Consider the following 17,569-nt stretch of genomic DNA (forward strand, 5'->3'; position numbering starts at 1 on the left):
CCATTATTATTCTGATCAAAATAAAGAGAAGCAATATAGGTAGCAACATAATTCTATACATAATGAGACCCAAATATCAAGCAACAATAATTTTTGTATATGCTTTTGCCATTACATTGTATTTTGGAATAATTATGTACTCGAGTAATGACAAAATAAATAATTATCGCGTTAAAGCAAAGCGTTACAGCTGTACAACGCTATCTATTATAGCTTTTGGTGAACGTATTCAGGAAAGTCCCTCATTCAGCTCCTGCCTAACATAACATATTTTTTTGAAATGTAACGATCACGTATAACGTCATATACGGTGATGTAGCAATATTTACTACACAAGTGTTTTGGGGATTTCCTAAAATAGTATCGTAATGGGGATTTTTTGGAGAAAATAAGGGAATACTAAAATATGGGTCTGGCAACTCTTTGGCAAGTGGCCGACACGCTTAAAAGGCTACTAGGCCAAAGCCGATAAACCTAAAAAAAAATGGCCGACTGACAAATTGCTTTCCCTATATTGTGTTTATTTCTGTAATTTTATCAAAATCTCCAAAATGAATTAGAAAATCACACATACTGCGTTATCATCGAAAGAAATGGAGTCCAATCTAACATTTTTCAGTCTTCCAGTAAGTATAACAACTAGTTTATTTCCAAAAACGGCTAGATTAGAAAGGGGCTCAATCTTGTTACTTTGTATTTTAGTTTGTGGATGCTGAGGCTTCGGAACTTTACAAGAATGAGCCTCAGGAGTGTGTGTACGACGACCTGCAGCCACATGGGTCGCTGCTGGGGGCAGACGACGTGCTCGCTCAGTTCCTGACGGCCGACGGGCCCCTAGAGGAGCCCGATCTGAACGGACCCACGACCTTGCACTGCGAGATATGCAAGAAGCAGTTTGATAATGCCAAGAAGTACTATGGACATCTGCGAGTCCATTCTAAGGATAATCTGTGGATATGTGGTAAGGTTTCCTGCTGATATTTTCAATAATGAGATGTTAGGCGTATGTATAATAAAATGGGTACATTTTATTTACATAAAATGTAGTTATTTCTTTGCAAAAAATAAGGTCGGAGTGTACCTAAGGGGGCACTATGAGTTGGGACTTAGAAAAATTAGGACTTAGAAATTTTTTAACAAAAATCGCCAAAAGTAACATTCGGGATCCGGGGGGATGTGGGAGTATTAGGGTGGGGGGAAACCACGGGTGACCTTAGATGACCTTGGGAGGTCACTGACCTTAAAGTCAAGGTCATGACCTTATTCCCTTATTATTCACAAATATAGTGTAGGTCAGACACATCAAAGGTCAAGGTCATTGACCTTAAAGGTCAAGGTCACTTATCCAAAATCAGAAATATTAGCATTATATCAACTTTGTGTAGTAAACCTTCAAAGTCAGTGACCTTTAAAGGTCTTCACTGCCGCCTCTCGGCCCTTCGGGCCTCGATGGTCACAAGTAACCTAACCCACTCGGCTATATGGCAGGGGGCTCGCTTTGCTCGCCCCCTGCCATACAGCCTTCGTAACCTATATCTACAGTGTCGGGGTGCCGCGAATTTCCGTGCTCGCTTCGCTCGCACCCGTGACTGCTGTCATAACGAAACATATCTTCACCGCCGCCTCTCGGCCCTTCGGGCCTCGATGGTCACAAGTAACCTAACCCACTCGGCTATATGGCAGGGGGCTCGCTTTGCTCGCCCCCTGCCATACAGCCTTCGTAACCTATATCTACAGTGTCGGGGTGCCGCGAATTTCCGTGCTCGCTTCGCTCGCACCCGTGACAAAAGGATACCTGTAAAAAAAAAATTACGCGTGGCGGACACCGAGCATGGACGTGTTTCGCGGAGCTCCATAGAAAAAATTAAAGATATATTTTAAAATTACATAAAACGCATTTTTTAAAATATCTCGAAAACGGTGCGTCGTAACGCAAAAATAACAAAAAATTGCTCATACAAAACGACAAAAATTATTCTAAGTGTCGGACCCTTTTTGCGACACTACGTAGAATCAACTTTTGAAAATTTTACAAGTCCAGCTTCCATAGTAATTTCATTCGAAAATTCGGCTAAGTCGATGGTTCATACAAAATCGATCAAAATTTTTCTAAGTCTCTGCTCCATAGTAATTTCACTCGAAAATTCGGCTATGTCCCTGCTTCATACAAAATCGATCAAAATTTTTCTAAGTCCCAACTCATAGTGCCCCCTTAGGTACACTCCAACCAAAAATAATATGTATAAGCGTAAGCTATGTTCTATTTACTGCATTATACAAACATAAAACTAATGTTCAAAATGATATAATATTGAACTCTGTTACTTATCAAATTTTATAATTTTAGCTATTACTATATCTTTATTGTGAGGTTGGTAAATGCCTACACTGAGAGGTACACAGACCTGAAGTAAAAATAGAATAATAAAATAAAAAAGTAAAATGATAATAAAAAAAATATTATTGTATCTTTGAGTTAGTTAGGCAACCATATTGGTTACAGACAAGTGTCCAGGGCAGAAGTTTTCGACAAAGCAACAGCTGATGAAACACAGTCTGTCACACAAGCCACTGGAGCGCGTGTGGCGCTGCCCTCAGTGCAGCATGGCTTTCGAAGCATTATGGCGGCTCCAGCAGCATCTCTTTGCAAAGCACCTGGATTACAGGTAATCTTATGTTGCCTTGAAATTCTATTCTCAGACCGACAGACAAATTAGAGACAAATGAACAGGCAGGCGTAGCAACTGACCTTATATTTAGAGAGAAATAGACCGGCAAGTGTAACAAGTAACCTTATTTTTAGAGACAAACAGGTAGATGTAACAAGTGACCTTATTTTTAGAGACAATAAACAGGTAGGTGTAACAAGTGACCTTATTTTTAGAGACAAATGGACTGGTAGGCGTAACAATTTAAGTGCCAGTTTCTTGTTCTATTGGTGTTATCTGTGTGTGTAACCTGTTAATCAGAAGATTCCAGGTTCGAATCTTCTAAAATGGGCGTTTATTGTCTGACCAATTAATATACAATACAGATTAATTTATTATTGTAGGTGTGGAGGTACACACAACAGTAAGTGACAATACCTTCTAAAGTGGACACCTTTACCTAGCAAAAGTCTGTAGTGTACATCCTGGTATGCAAACTAACATTATAATGTTTATAAAAAATAATTCTGAAAATGAAAACAAAAAATTCAAAACAAAAACTCCCGGCATGTCATAGGAGCAAGCTACAGAGGCTGCAAAAGATCTCTAGGAGATCTGTTATTCGAGCCCTACATTCAACATTCGAGCCATTTATCCCCTAATCCTTTGATTAGAAGAATAAGATGAAACAACCCTGCATCATCATCATCAGCCCATTAACATACCCACTGCTGGGGCACGGGCCTTCCCTAAGGATGGATAGGGAGATAGGGCCTTAAACCATCACGCGGGCCCAGTGCGGATTGATGGTTATTAACGACTGCTAATGCAGCCGGGACCAACGGCTTAACGTGCCTACGAAGCATGGAGGAGCTCGAGATGAAAACTTTTTCTTTTTTGTGGTCACCCATCCTATGACCGGCCTTTGCGAAAGTTGCTTTCCTTCAACAATCGCAGACCGAGCGCGTTTAAACATGTTTACTATTTGTTATTTCTCATTTCAGACCTCATAAGTGCGACCTGTGTAACAAGTCATTTCACAAAAAATCCGATTTGAAGAAACACAAAGATGTGCACAGCAGTATGTATCTTTTTATTAATTAATTTTATATATAAAACTTCTATAACCTCACAAGATAATGAGGAACATTCCAGGCTATGTTCCCAGAAAGGAAAATATGGTTTTTCTAATGGCTCTGTTACAAAGTTATTCGAAAATATATTGTAATGGCAGTTGCATATATGCAAATAATTGTTGCTTGATATTTGGTTCAGAATTATAATGGGTGGAACATCAAAATCAAATCAAATATACTTTATTGCACACAACATACAAAACAAATTAACACAGATGATGATAGATACAGTACAATCTGCAAAAACAACACAACAACAACTGTTGTGTGTGTGTTTGGAACATGTGTTGTGCCTGGGTGTAATAACAAGGGGCATCATTTATACCCAAAAATAAAGATAAAAGTTGTATATTTCTGTTATCCACGAAATTAGAAGGATAAACGAAGGCAACACTGTACAGCGCCATCTATATATTTTTTGGGAACATGGTCTGGAAAGTCCCTCAATGAACCTTATACAAAGTTTAATATATCTGTACACTCCCAAGGTGAGTAAGGAGTATAATATGTTCGCAGTCTGTGCCTAAAGGGCATCCTGGTTGTCCGCCAGTATCAGTTATTTATTTATTTATTTATTTTTTTTTATTAGGTTTGCCATACCATCTGAAGAAAGCTATTATCAGACATACGAGCGGTGTTTTACATGTTTTGCGAGTTCTATGTGCAATACTATTAAATCATCATCTCCCTAGCATTATCCCGTTTCCACAGGGTCCGCTTCCCTAACCTGAAGATTTGACAGGTCCGGTTTTTACAGAAGCGACTGACTGCGAAGGGAAAACCAGTCCAATACAGGTTAGGTCACATACTTCCGACACGCTTCCGAAGAAATCTCGGGTATGTGGTTTTCCTCACGATATTTTCCTTCACCGCTGAGCACGTGACAATCATTTATGATCCAAACATGAATTCAAAAAACGATTTCGATAATTATAGGTTTAGGGCCATATTGGATTCGAACCTGCGACCGTAAGTCAAGCGTTCGTCCAACTTGGCTACCACGGCTATCTAACACTATTAAATATGATAAATTTACGAGATGACAATGATTTCAGACGTGAAGCAACATAACTGTACCGTGTGTGAGGCGAAGTTCGTTGACAAATCCAACTTGAAGCGGCACATGCTAAGACACAACAACGAGAAACCGTTCTGTTGTCCACGATGCAAGACTAGGTTTACACAGGTATTCAATTTTTAATAATATAGGCGCGTCATCATTTATAACCAAGAACAAAGATAAAAGATGCATATGTCTATCCATGAAATTACAAGGTGGAAATCTTTATAACGCCATCTATACTGTTTTTGAGGTGTGTGGCGGACCCAACTAGTTCCGCCCACGTGCAACAGATGGCGCCACAATCAATATTGCAGTCTTCAAGCAGTCGTGAAACGCGATATCGAAGTTTACACAGCAAGACGCATATATACAACTTCCAACATAACACCGTTGGATCGTCGATCCCTAGTCACACTACCAACTTATGGCTAGCCAGGTACTATGCTCAGTTCGGTACCCCGAAATCATCCTTTGGCGGCAGCACACCCTCGCCTCCAAAGGTACATATAGCCTGGAAGGTCCCTCATTGGGTTAGTCAGAGGCACATGCATCGCAAGACAAACTAAGTACCCACACCTCACAGAGACCTACTTTCTGTTAGACCAACGTGATAGGTGGTGAGCCAGATTGCAGTCTGTAATGCACAAATATACAAAGACAACTTTTCAGCGTGATTTACGTACGTTAAGCCTATGACGCCCTGTATCTAGGCAGACATTATTAGTCGACGATTTTTCCAACGTCTCTGGGTATATGAACAACTGAATTGCGTACATTTTACATGTGCGCCCAGTCGAGCATAGAAGCTCATTTGTTTTACAATATTTTATTTTACAATTCTTCTATCGTGTGGGTAATGAAGTGAATTACCAATCTCATCAACCCTGGTTATTAGTGTTATTATTGAGCCGCCAAAGCCCCAGACTTGGCTCAAGTAATGATTATTCACTTACATCAGTAAGAAGTAGTCCCGGGACCAACGGCTTAAACATTCTTTCCGAAGCACGGATCATCTTACTTTCGGACAATCAGTTGATCAGCCTGTAATGTCCTAACCAAACTAGGGACCAAAAAGTAATTTTTGTGATTTGTCACCACCGGGAATCGAACCTAGGACCTCCTCTCACTGTCTCTTACATCATTAAGTAGTACCGGGACCAACGGCTGAACGTGTCATTTACAACACAGATCATTTATTTTACAGTTGGCATCATTGAAGAGGCATCTGCAAAACTGCGCGGCGAAGGTCCCTGCGGAAGCTCCCGCGGATAACACCACAAGGAAGAATTACTGCCGGGCGTGTGGTATGACCTTCCAGTACAAGAGTGCCTTGCTCGAACACTGTGTTAGGTAAGTGGAAGCATATCTTAGAGGCAAGAAACTACTAACACCATACGGTTGCGTTTCTACTAGCGACTGCAATCCAGATCTCGCGAAATCTCGTCAAATTTTTCGGGATCAATCCCGAAGCATAATATAAGTAATTAAATATTTATTTTTCATAAGAATTATTGCGTATGGCAGACAAAAATAAAATAAAATATCCTGCGTGGATCATATATCCAGCTTAAGATCCCCTAGCCAAGTCTCTGTCGCATAAGAATACAAAAGAATACAAAAAAATATTGGTACAATAGAAACCCTACAAAACCAATTCCTCGGTTTGTCTGTGGGAGTGGAGTTCGCTTAAAATTACGACGAGATCCCGCGACGGGATTATCTTTTTCGTTTTGATTATGCTGATGTACAAAGAAAACTTAATTAGTTAGTTAGTCATATTGAAGAATAAAGTTTTTTTTTTCTTTCACAAAATATTTGGTTTTAATTAACTTCACTATCACAAAAAAGCGGTTTTCATCGTTTTCAGCCATCCTAACTGTGCAGTCGGTCACAGATATATCAATGCGCTTTGTTACAGACAACATACAAACAAAAAGAAAGACGCAGAAGGAGAGAAAGAAGAGAAGCCAAGTCAAATAAACACAGACATTAACAGAACAGTAGACAACATTGTCGACGACATTCTGTCCGCTGAAGACGACTATATGACAATGTCTACACAGAACGAGATACTCAACGTGTACAACCAGACTGAAAACAACGACAACCTCATGCACATAGAGTTCCTCAAGGACATGAACCAGTTACATACGTTGGATGACGAATTGTTCTACAACGATATAGACTTCGACACGTTCCAACCCAGCCACATATTTAACACAAACGATGAATATACAGACGAGAGGAACGGAGAAATATTGTTCGACTTCGCTGATGCAGGCAGGAGTATTGATACAGATATAATGAACGCACTCTACCATGTCAAAGCTGAACATTTGCCCGATGAACTGTTGAATGTACCAGAAGTGACTGCTGAGAAGCCTAGTGAAGTGTTACCAAATCCTGAAGTGACAGTGAACGAGTGCGCGACCATTTTCGAAAGCGACGTAGATTTAGAAGCGAGTACGAATTTGGCTGCGAACCTAAATCAGTTGATAGGTGAAAACAGTGTTCAGTACATTTCGACTGAAGATGACGATACGTTTATTATAAGTTTGAACAGTGAGATTGATGCAGAACAATTGACTGATATGTTGAATATAGGAGTGGAGTTAGTGAATGATAATAATAGTAATGTTAATGAAGATAGATCGGAAGTGAATCACAGCGAGATCTCGACAGAACTCGACCCTGTAGTAGTGAAGATTGAGAAGCCGATTACTGAAGTGAGTAAAGAAATTGTGCCTTCAGATGAGAAGGGAAACGAAGGAGTGAAGTCGAAGAGTAAAAAGGAGGTGTTCTTCGTTTGTAGGAAGTGTAATAAGGTGTTCAAGAAGAGGGATAACTACAGGTCACATATAGGTATGTATTTTATTTAAGTGAGTTATTGGCCCCGATTCCTGCAGACACCTAATTTTACTTTAAGTTATACCCGTCATTTTCTTATCCGCCGAAAAGGAAAGGGACGGATGATTGACAGCTCTTAATTTTAGCAAGAATGAGTAAATGAATGAATAACCCAGGCGAACTAAAAAGTTATCTCGCTGGTATGCAAATCGTTTGACGTGTGCTGTCAACATAATACTGTCGGGTTATTGGCCAGTGTAAAATTTTTAGCCGGTTTTAGATTTGTGCTTAAAATTGACGTGTGTTCCATAAATTTCATGCTAGTCGATTACCCGTCCCTTTCCTTTTCGGCGGATAAGAAAATGACAGATATAACTTAAAATTAGATGGTGTTTACAGGAATAAGCACCACAATTTTATTGAAAAAGATCATAAAGTTGCATGTCCTGTTAATAAAGAATAATACGTATAGAATGGCAACTCCCCTCCCCGCACCAATACGTATCGGGAGCCGACCTCACCCCCTCTGAGTCTTACTTTAGTCTCAAATGGGTAAGTCGTCTTACTCTAAGGAGTAAGGGTCAGACCGCGGACTGTCTATCTCGCTCACACTTACGCGTTACACATAAATAATGCGATTTTCGTAAGGAGTGTCCGGTGTGGTGCTTCAGGATTAATTGGGTAGTTGCCTAGGTTAAATATAATAGGCAGCACTAGTTGGAAACTTGCCTTACTGTATGTATAATATCGTCATCTTGGCACCTAAATTCTACAAACAAATTGGACTCACATTCGCGAATGGAAAAAAAATATATTCGCGAATACAAACAGTACCTACAGTTTATTATGGCTTGATCAAATCAAATCAAAGGCTTGATATTGACAATTTGCCGCGCATGTCGAACGTATACCCCAGACAAAACATAAGTATTTTTGTTTCATTTACCCCATTTCGATTCATTTTCCTAATGTGAATTTATTTTTACACACACGCACAAATTAAAAAAAAAAACGAAAAAAAGACATAAAATGGTTTACAATTTATACGACTTTGATATTCGCAAAATTCTTACGAATAACCTAAATAAACTTTTTTATTATTATTATTTTGAATATTTTTTACGAATGCGAATACCAAGAAGTATGTGTTTTTCTTTCCTTTTCGGCGGATAAGAAAATGACAGATATAACTTAAAATAAAATTAGATGGTGTTTTGTTTACAGGAATTAGCACCAATGTAATACTTTAATGAGAGACATAAATTTAAAAAAAAAAAGCTATTTTTCCTTGCATGTTAAAATTATTTAAACAAATTACTCACCGTGTAGCGACCCACGACGCGTCCCTCCGTCGCCACGTGTGCAGTGTCTGCGGCGAGCGGTTCAGTTACCGCTCGACCCTCAACAAGCACCGCGTCGCCGCGCACGAGGTCCGCGTCACTCGCGCCTTCACGTGCGAGGTGTTGGGCTGTGGACGAACATACAACGCTGCTTGGATGGTCTGTATTCTATACTAGTCTACTTATTATAAACAGAAAAGAGTCTGAAAGAACGGCCTCTGTGGTCCAGTGGTTGAGCGTTGGACTCACGATCCAGAGGCCCCGGGTTCGAATCCCGGTGGGGACATATCACAAAAATCACTTTGTGATCCCTAGTTTGGTTAGGATGTTACAGGCTGATCACCTGATTGTCCAAAAAGTAAGATGATCCGTTGCTGTTAAGCCGTTGGTCCCGGTTACTACTTATTGATGTAAGTGAGTAGTCGTTACATGAGCCATGTCAGGGGCCTTGGCGGCTCAATAGTAACCCTGAAACCAGGGTTGGTGAGGTTGGTAATCCACCTCACAACCCACATGATAAGAAGAAGAAGATCAGAAAAGAGTTTTATTTGTATCAAATAAACTCAAAACACATTTATATTTGGTACATAAATGATTATCACGTGCTCAGCGGCGAAGGAAAACATCGTGAGGAAACCCACATTCCCGAGACATGTACAGGTATGTGACCTAATTTGTATTGAGGTGGTTTTCTCTTCGCGGGTTCGAAAGTCGGACAGATAGTCGCTTCTGTAAATAACCGGACCTGTCAAATCTTCAGGTAAGGTAAGCGGACCCTTTGTTACCAAAGAGTAGTCTCAAAGTGATTTGAGAATCGAACCTGGACCTCAAATCGTGACCCCATGCTCTAAACACTAGACTATGGAGGCTGAATTTTCCGCACTTTCGCAATTTTACTATACGATTTGGTATCCAGAGTGAATACAGATTGCTTTCTAATTACTTTTGATTCTGCTCTCTGAGTTTATATGATTCTGCCCCCTAAGTTTATAGAAGTACATACATAAACTCATACACGTAATTCCTAAGACCAGGGCCGAATATGTCATCACATTTCAACCGGAACAATATAAATAATGCCTTTTAAGAAATAAAATACATTCACATCTCTTTTATTCATATGTTACACTACCCACACATCTCCCTAGCGTTACCTCGTTTTAACAGGGTTCGCTTACCTAACCTAAAGATTTGACAGGTCCGGTTTTTATAGAATCGACTGCCTGTCTGACCTTCCAACCCGCGAAGGGAAAACCGGCTCGATACAGCTTAGGTCACGCATTTCTCGGGAATGTGGGTTTCCTCACGATGTTTTTCCTTCACCGCCGAGCACGTGATAATCATTTATGATCCAAACGTGAATTCAAAAAATCGACAATCATTGGTTTAGGCCTGTGCTGGATTCGAACCTGCGACCTCAAAGTGAGAGGCAAGCGTTCTACTAACTGGGCTACCACGGCGTTAACACTACCCACACTTAGTGTGTTAATTAATGTAATACGGTAAAAAAATGGAAATTACCTTTTCAATTGTTTTTTTCCGACGTTTCGGCAGCGGGACGCCATCATAGTATGGCTGGAATCGCATGCGATTGTCACTATAAATATCTTGTGGGTGTATGACTAACTACCCTCACTTCATTATTAATTGTCCACACACTGCATTCCATTGATATGTTCCACGATAAATCGACACCACACACAGACCGAAGGGACATGTGAAAAGTATTTGCACGCTCGGGCCGGTTCCTACTTCACAGTATGCGAGTCCCCACAACAACCGACGAGGCAACGTCCGTCGCCTTCCGCGTTCCGATCGTAACTGGCTACCTGGCGGGCACCGACTGGCCTTTCCCCTCCCCCCCCACTACCCTTCACGCCACCTGGCGTCTCGGCGCTGCAACTTCACTGCAATCGTCGATAAACCTTCCCGTACTCATGACTTGTCAAAACGCGCCGTCACATACACAAACTCACGCCCGTAATCCGTAATGGGGTGAGCAGGACCATAGCAATACAATATGTACAATACATAAACGCTTTAAATATTGCACATATTAAACACAACACAAAAAACAATTACAAAAGTGACAAGAGAAGCAAAATCGGCGGCCTTATTGCTAAATAGCAATTTCTTCCAGGCAACCTTCTAGGGTGAAAGAACTTGCTACATAGCATTTCTTTATGTTTTTCGTTCTAAATAATGCCTCTAATATCTAAAATAAAATTGTGTTTTATGTTTTTATTGTTACCATAGGTAGTACTTTTTATTATAATTCGTTAAATAACTCTATTCCTGTTACCCCGTACTTGCAAAAGTGTCTAAAATAAATCCACATATCTAGGTTAAGAACTTTATTTTCCTCATAAAGAATTACATTCGCTTACATGAGAAAAAAATCACAAAATAATATAGAAATCCACACATAAACGGAAAATACCTAGTAATTTAGATCAATTGATAGTTCTTAAGGGAATCTAAATGAATTGTTCAATAATATTCCTTACAGGTAAAGAACCACATAGAAAGAGACCACGAGAAGCTGTTACCACACGCCTGCGACACGAAGGGGTGTGGACAGAGGTTTTATAAGAAGAGCGACCTGCGCATTCACCAGAGGTATGTCACCAAAATATTGTAGCACCCTCAGGCCTGTTGTCTTAAATTTTATACCGGGTTAGACCTCAGCGCTCTCCATTTGTCCGGTTGTAGTTAATGCCATTTGCGGCAAATCTACAATAAGCTACGTAAAAAAAAGGTGTAATCGCCATTCCTCTCTTCTCCCCGCCAAATCCTTCACCTCCTGATACGACAGGACCTGCACCTTCTCTTTTATTTGTTTCATAAATGTTGTCCTAGGTCTACCGCTTCCTATTTTTCCTATATTAGACGAGATCTCGCGAGATCGGGGTTGCATTCCCCAGTTAGGAACGAATTTGAATCGTGTGTGGACTAAATGTCCGATCTGAGTTTGACTGTACAGTCATGAGCAATATCATGTACCCGCTTTAGAACCCTGTCGCACTATCATATTTGACATTTAATGAGACTTACGGTTTAATTTGTCAAAATATCTAATGTGACATGGTTTTAAAGTGTATACATATGTACGGTCTCGAACCGCACAGAATTTACCTACGTCATGCACAACCTACTTTCAGGCTGCGTGACTATTTCACTTACTTAGTAATAATCTTTAGTGTAATAACTAATCTCAACGTAAGCGATACTCTACCGTAATTCTATCTTGTAAACTAAATAACTGAATAATTATCGTCCTATATTGCACTCGTATCTTTCATTAACTTACCTTATCAACTATATTAAGAGAAGTGGGTGTCCAGTCTTAAACTAAGAACGGGCTCCTACAACATATTAGTACTCGTGACCGTAACCCCCCCAGGTACCACTCAGGCTCGCGGCCGCACGTGTGCGACGTGTGCGGGCGCGGTTTCCCGCAGCCCTCGCACCTGCGCCGGCACGTGCGCAGCGTCGACTGCACCAAGCAGTGAGTAACAATACCTATTCGATTCGATAAAATACAATTAGTTTCATATTGGTGCTAATTCCTGTAAATACCATCTAATTTTATTTTAAGTTATATCTGTCATTTTCTTATCCGCCGAGAAGGAAAGGGACGGGTAATCGACAAGCATAAAATTTATGGAACACACGTCAATTTGAAGCACAAATCTAAAACAGCCGTATAAAAATTTTACACCAGTCAATAACCCGACACAGTTAAGTAGACAGCACGTCAAACGGATTGCATACCAGTGACGTAACTTTTGATTCGCCCGGGTTATTCATTCATTTACTCATTCTTACTAAAATTAAGAGCTGTGAATCATCCGTCCCTTTCCTTTTTAGACGGATATGAAAATGACGGATATAACTTAAAATAAAATTAGGCGGTGTCTGCAGGAATCGGGGCCATTGAGTAAGATCAAGATGCCTAAGCCACAGTACACCCAAAAGTTTGGTGATTGTTGGTTACGTGACCCAGTTTTAAAGGGTTGCAAATAGTCGAAAGCACTGGTGGTCCAGTTGCTAAGTGCAAATTATGTGGTACATTATTAAGGAATTATTATTAATAATAATCTCCAGCACGTCTTTACCTACGACGCGGCGCTAAAGAGGGGGGAAAACATCCCACGATCTGACTGCACTGATTCGGCTTTGGGTTATCTAGTGAAATTCTGGTGGTTTGAGAGACCGCATTTGGTGGGCTGGTAAAAATAAAGTTGGCAACACTGTCGATAATGCAAGGTGTCGGTAACACTGTACCGAATACTGAGGGAGACGAGCACGGTTAAACGCGCTGACGTCATCTCACCCTCCGTTGCCATATTGCATAAAATAAATTACTCACGACTTAATTTTTTTAATTTATTTTGCAAGGCAATTTTGAATTATTCTACCACTGCGGGTTCGTGGAGGTGTTTTTACGTAATAGCCGGGACCAACGGCTTAACGTACCCTCCGAAGTACGGAATCATCTTACTTTTTCGGACAATCAGGGGATTCAAGCCTGCAAAGTCCTTACCAAACTAGGGATCACAAGGTAATTTTTGTGGTATGTGGACCGAGATTTGAACCCGGGGCCTCTGGATCGTGAGCCCAACGCTCAACCACTGGACCACGGAGGTCGTCATTGCTGATTTGACTAGTTGGAAAGTAGTCTATTTAACTAATTCGTTATTTTTTTTGTTTCAGCGCCAAAAAGAGATTCAACTAAATGCAGTATTGGGTCCTCATGAGGAGGTCTGTGATATTTACACTAGATAAAATAATGTCATATTATACCTAATAAATAGACAATTTATACTAAAACTCAAACTTTCATTTCTTTTGTGGCACTTGTTTCGATAATAATGGCCCCGATTCCTGCAGACACCTCCTAATTTTATTTTAGGTTATATCCGTCATTTTCCTATCCGGCGAAAAGAGACGGACGATTGACAACTGTTATTTTAAAATGAAAGAATCACCCGGGCGAATAAAATAGGCGTCTCGCTTATATGCAATCCGTTTGACGTGTGCTGTCAACTTAATTCTATCGGGTTATTGGCTAATATTTATTTTGGCCCCTGACATGACTCATGTAACGACTACGTACAGTCATGTTAGGGGCCTATGGCGGCTCAGTAATAACCCTGACACCAGGGTTGATGGGGTTGGTAATTCACCTCACAATCCACACGATAGAAGAAGATTTAGTTTGGGAGGGTTTTTAATTTCTGCCTAAAATTGACGTGTGTTCCATAAATTTTATGCCTGTCGATTACCCGTCCCTTCTCCCGGCGGGATAAGAAAATGACAGGTGTGAGTTAATATAAAATTAGTTGTGTGTACTGGAATCGGCACCAATATTCAGGGTGTTGGTGTAACTCGGTTTCTATCTTGACATATATAGAATCCTGTCCTATGATTGGCTATAATTTCAATGAATTTACAGCAGTTGTCGGTTTCAACCAATCACAGGTGGGTTAAAAAGCCCACATCGAAGCAATTCATCTAAAAAACCAATATTGCTATATAACATTTGTTCGCATTGCGCACTTACTTGTATATGCATAAATGTCAAATTGCAATATTGCTTTTTTAGATGAATTGCTTCGATGTGGCTTTTTTAACCTCCCAGGACTGGTATTTTACAGGGTCAAACATAGATTATAAAATACTAATCTAGAACAGAAGCCAGTCTATAACGATCAAAAATCAATCTCATTTTACTTTTCCCATTATTTTCGAATTTTATTTATGAATTAAGTAACAATGAGTACGACGTTTGACCACTTCTATTGATGACGTCACAGGACAGTATTTCCATACAAACTCCAAAGAAAAGTTCCGTTTTGACGTTTTGTAAAAAGTATTTCATTCGAGAGGTTGTCAAGTAGCCTGTTATCGTGTATCAAAATTTGAATTCAGAACGTTAGAATTAAGTACTTTATTTTTTTCACATCAAAACAAAACAATAAAGTAAAGTAACCAAAAAAACAATAAGTAAGTTGTGCCTTTTGTCTTTCTGTGTACCTGTGTAATTATTAAATAAATAAATAAACAATAAAATACTCAGTTTTTAACACCATAAAGTCCAAATACATTTATTAACAATCAATTATTTATTTTATTACAAAAATACATTATAATTATTGATTGACATAATACAAAGGCACCCTTAATTACTTTAGCAACTTTTACAGTTCTATTACATAGAACTTAACTATACATGCAAATGCAAATATAAAAATATATATATATATTTATATTGCAAATGGAATTCTATAGTCTCTGCTTACCCCGGTGGGAAATAGGCGTGAGTTTATGTATGTATGTATGTTAACTATACATCATTATCAGCCCCAAACATGACTCGATTCCGCCATTTTGTTTGTTTATACCAGCAGAGCAATATAAATGGTGTTAGTGACATCGTAACGAAAACTTTAAGGGATGCTTCAGATCATGATTCTGAGTTGATATCAAGTGGAATTTTCGATTGCAAAAGTATGGAACTGAAAATAATTTAAAATAACACTAAAGTTTTCATGAATTCTCCGACAGGAAATTGCGCTTGATATCAACTCAGAAGCAAGGTTTGAATCATCCCCATCAGTATTCGTTACGGTGTCACTAACACCATACATACTTGTATGGCTACCTGTACGTATTTATTACGGGGTGTAAGTGACATCGTAACGAATGCTGAGGGGGAAGATTTGGCTCATTATTCTAAAATATTATCAAGTGGAATTTTCCATCGCAAAAGTATAGAATTTAAAATATTTAAAAAGAAAAATTACGACGGAAAATTCCACTTGATATCAACTAAGAATCATGGTCTGAAGCATCCTTTAAAGTTTTCGTTACGATGACACTAACATCCTGTATTAGATTATGTGATAGTTACGTAAATAACAATTACGTGTTTACGGTTTATTATACGTTTACGTTATTCATAGTTATATCACGTAATCCCACCCAGCTAAAGAGGCTGCAAAAGGTCGCGAGGAGTGGAAATCTGTTATTCGAGCATGCCAACAGGGGATAAAAGGATTAGAAGATCACGTAGTCAGATTAAAAACTAGAGGTGGCACTGCTGGAGTAGACATTCTTTTCAGTCTTCTTAAGTACACTGACTATGCCTAGCAGAGTTGCAAACGTTTCGATCGGACGAATCGTTATATACATTATGGTATTATACTTCTTCTTATAAGAAGACTAGGTATGCTCAATCCTACAACAACCAACGCAATCTCGTGGCATGGGAGATACCAACTGTTAGTTGGGAGGATCGTGCTCGTCTTAGACCGGAATGGCGCCGCATCGTTCACAATAGCGTGAATTTATTTGAAGAAAAGCGTTTACAAGATCTCGACGCAAAGCGCCAAATACGGAAGACTCGGCCAAAACCCTCCTATAACTACACACAAAATTCGTTAGGCCAGCTTTATTGTGTGCCGTGTGACCGGACCTTCAAGTCGAAGTTCGGTTTCGCCAGCCACATCAGAGCCCACCACAACAACGACCCGGGATAGATATTTAGGAGTCGCCGTCGCTGGATATGGTTTGGACGACATGATGATGACGCTCAATCCTATGACAAGCCGCTATTGCTAGCTAGTGTTGCCATTATATTGGTATCTCCAACACTCCAAGGACGTATATTTTATTATTGAAAATTAAGTGAATTAACCGGGCACAAATCCTGGAAACCAAGTGATATCAATTATCTAAGATCCAAACATGAATTGTCAATTTATAAAGAATTCAGTCGTCCTCAGCGCTCCCCATTTGCCCGACCAAGTAGGTAGTTAATGCCATCTGCGGCAAATCTACAAGAAGTCGCGTCAAAAAGGCCTCCTTTGCGAACATACTTAGTCCACCATAATGGATTTTTGTTTTTATAGTACTCACCCGGGTTCAATTCCCGTTTGAGTCAGATTTTTTCGATTTAATTTTCTCTTTCTCATACTCCACCATGTTGGTCCAGTGGAGGCGTTTGGGCTAGTAGCTCGGGACCAACGGCTGAACGTGCCTTCCGAAGCATGGAATTATCTTACTAACCAAACTAGGGATCACAGAGTGATTTTTGTGATGTGTCCCCACCGGGATTCGCACCTGGGTCCTCTGGATCGTAAATCTAAAGCTTAATCACTGCACTACGAAGGCTGTTAGTCATTATTCTATGCTAATATTTCATTAAACGTATTAACGTTTATTACATTCGTCAGATCGAATCGTTTGCAATTTGCCTAGGCTCTTTGCAGGTTACCTTCCCACTCTGATTCATGTAGGTACGTATTGTATCTCCTATCCCTGTTCCTCCTCGTTCTCCCTGATGGTCATATTCTGCATGAAGCTCTCCAGACTGTTGGGGCTGTTGACTAGACTCTCGTACGTGTGGTGGTTGGTGCCCAGCTGTGGGCAAACAAATATACCTTATTGCATAACATCGTAGTGTTAGCGGTTCGAATCCCGGCTAACCCCGATACCGACCCCGCCGGCGCGGTCGGCGATTTCCCTCAT

At 40.0% G+C, this 17,569-nt stretch overlaps 2 protein-coding genes across 5 annotated transcripts in view; one reads left to right on the plus strand and one right to left on the minus strand.

Moving 5' to 3' along the window:
* The first annotated feature begins 461 nt into the window (after positions 1-461).
* LOC126376211 (zinc finger protein 90 homolog) lies at positions 462-13,885 on the plus strand. Its single transcript, XM_050023465.1, has 11 exons — positions 462-626; positions 703-961; positions 2,504-2,666; positions 3,653-3,729; positions 4,840-4,970; positions 6,052-6,197; positions 6,766-7,709; positions 9,024-9,193; positions 11,544-11,653; positions 12,438-12,542; positions 13,751-13,885. Exons 1-11 carry the CDS (start codon positions 594-596, stop codon positions 13,770-13,772), a joined length of 2,160 nt encoding a protein of 719 aa, XP_049879422.1. The 5' UTR covers positions 462-593; the 3' UTR covers positions 13,773-13,885.
* A 1,245-nt stretch (positions 13,886-15,130) lies between these two features.
* LOC126376202 (Fanconi anemia group J protein homolog) overlaps positions 15,131-17,569 on the minus strand; it is an 84,985-nt gene continuing 82,546 nt past the window's right edge. For all 4 annotated transcript variants that reach the window (XM_050023446.1, XM_050023448.1, XM_050023447.1 and 1 more), the window contains one exon: positions 15,131-17,461. In XM_050023446.1, the coding sequence (XP_049879403.1) occupies positions 17,354-17,461 (108 nt within the window). In that variant the 3' untranslated portion in view covers positions 15,131-17,353. The remainder of the gene's footprint in view (positions 17,462-17,569) is intronic.

Source organism: Pectinophora gossypiella, chromosome 20 (assembly GCF_024362695.1).
Source record: "Pectinophora gossypiella chromosome 20, ilPecGoss1.1, whole genome shotgun sequence".
In the NCBI taxonomy this organism is placed as follows: Eukaryota; Metazoa; Arthropoda; class Insecta; order Lepidoptera; family Gelechiidae; genus Pectinophora; species Pectinophora gossypiella.

Coding starts and splice junctions, on each gene's coding strand:
- LOC126376211 (XM_050023465.1), top strand. CDS start 594: ATGGAGTCCAATCTAACATTTTTCAGTCTTCCA. Junction 962..2,503: donor GGATAATCTGTGGATATGTG/GTAAGGTTTCCT, acceptor TATTGGTTACAG/ACAAGTGTCCAGGGCAGAAG. Junction 12,543..13,750: donor AGCGTCGACTGCACCAAGCA/GTGAGTAACAAT, acceptor TTTTTGTTTCAG/CGCCAAAAAGAGATTCAACT.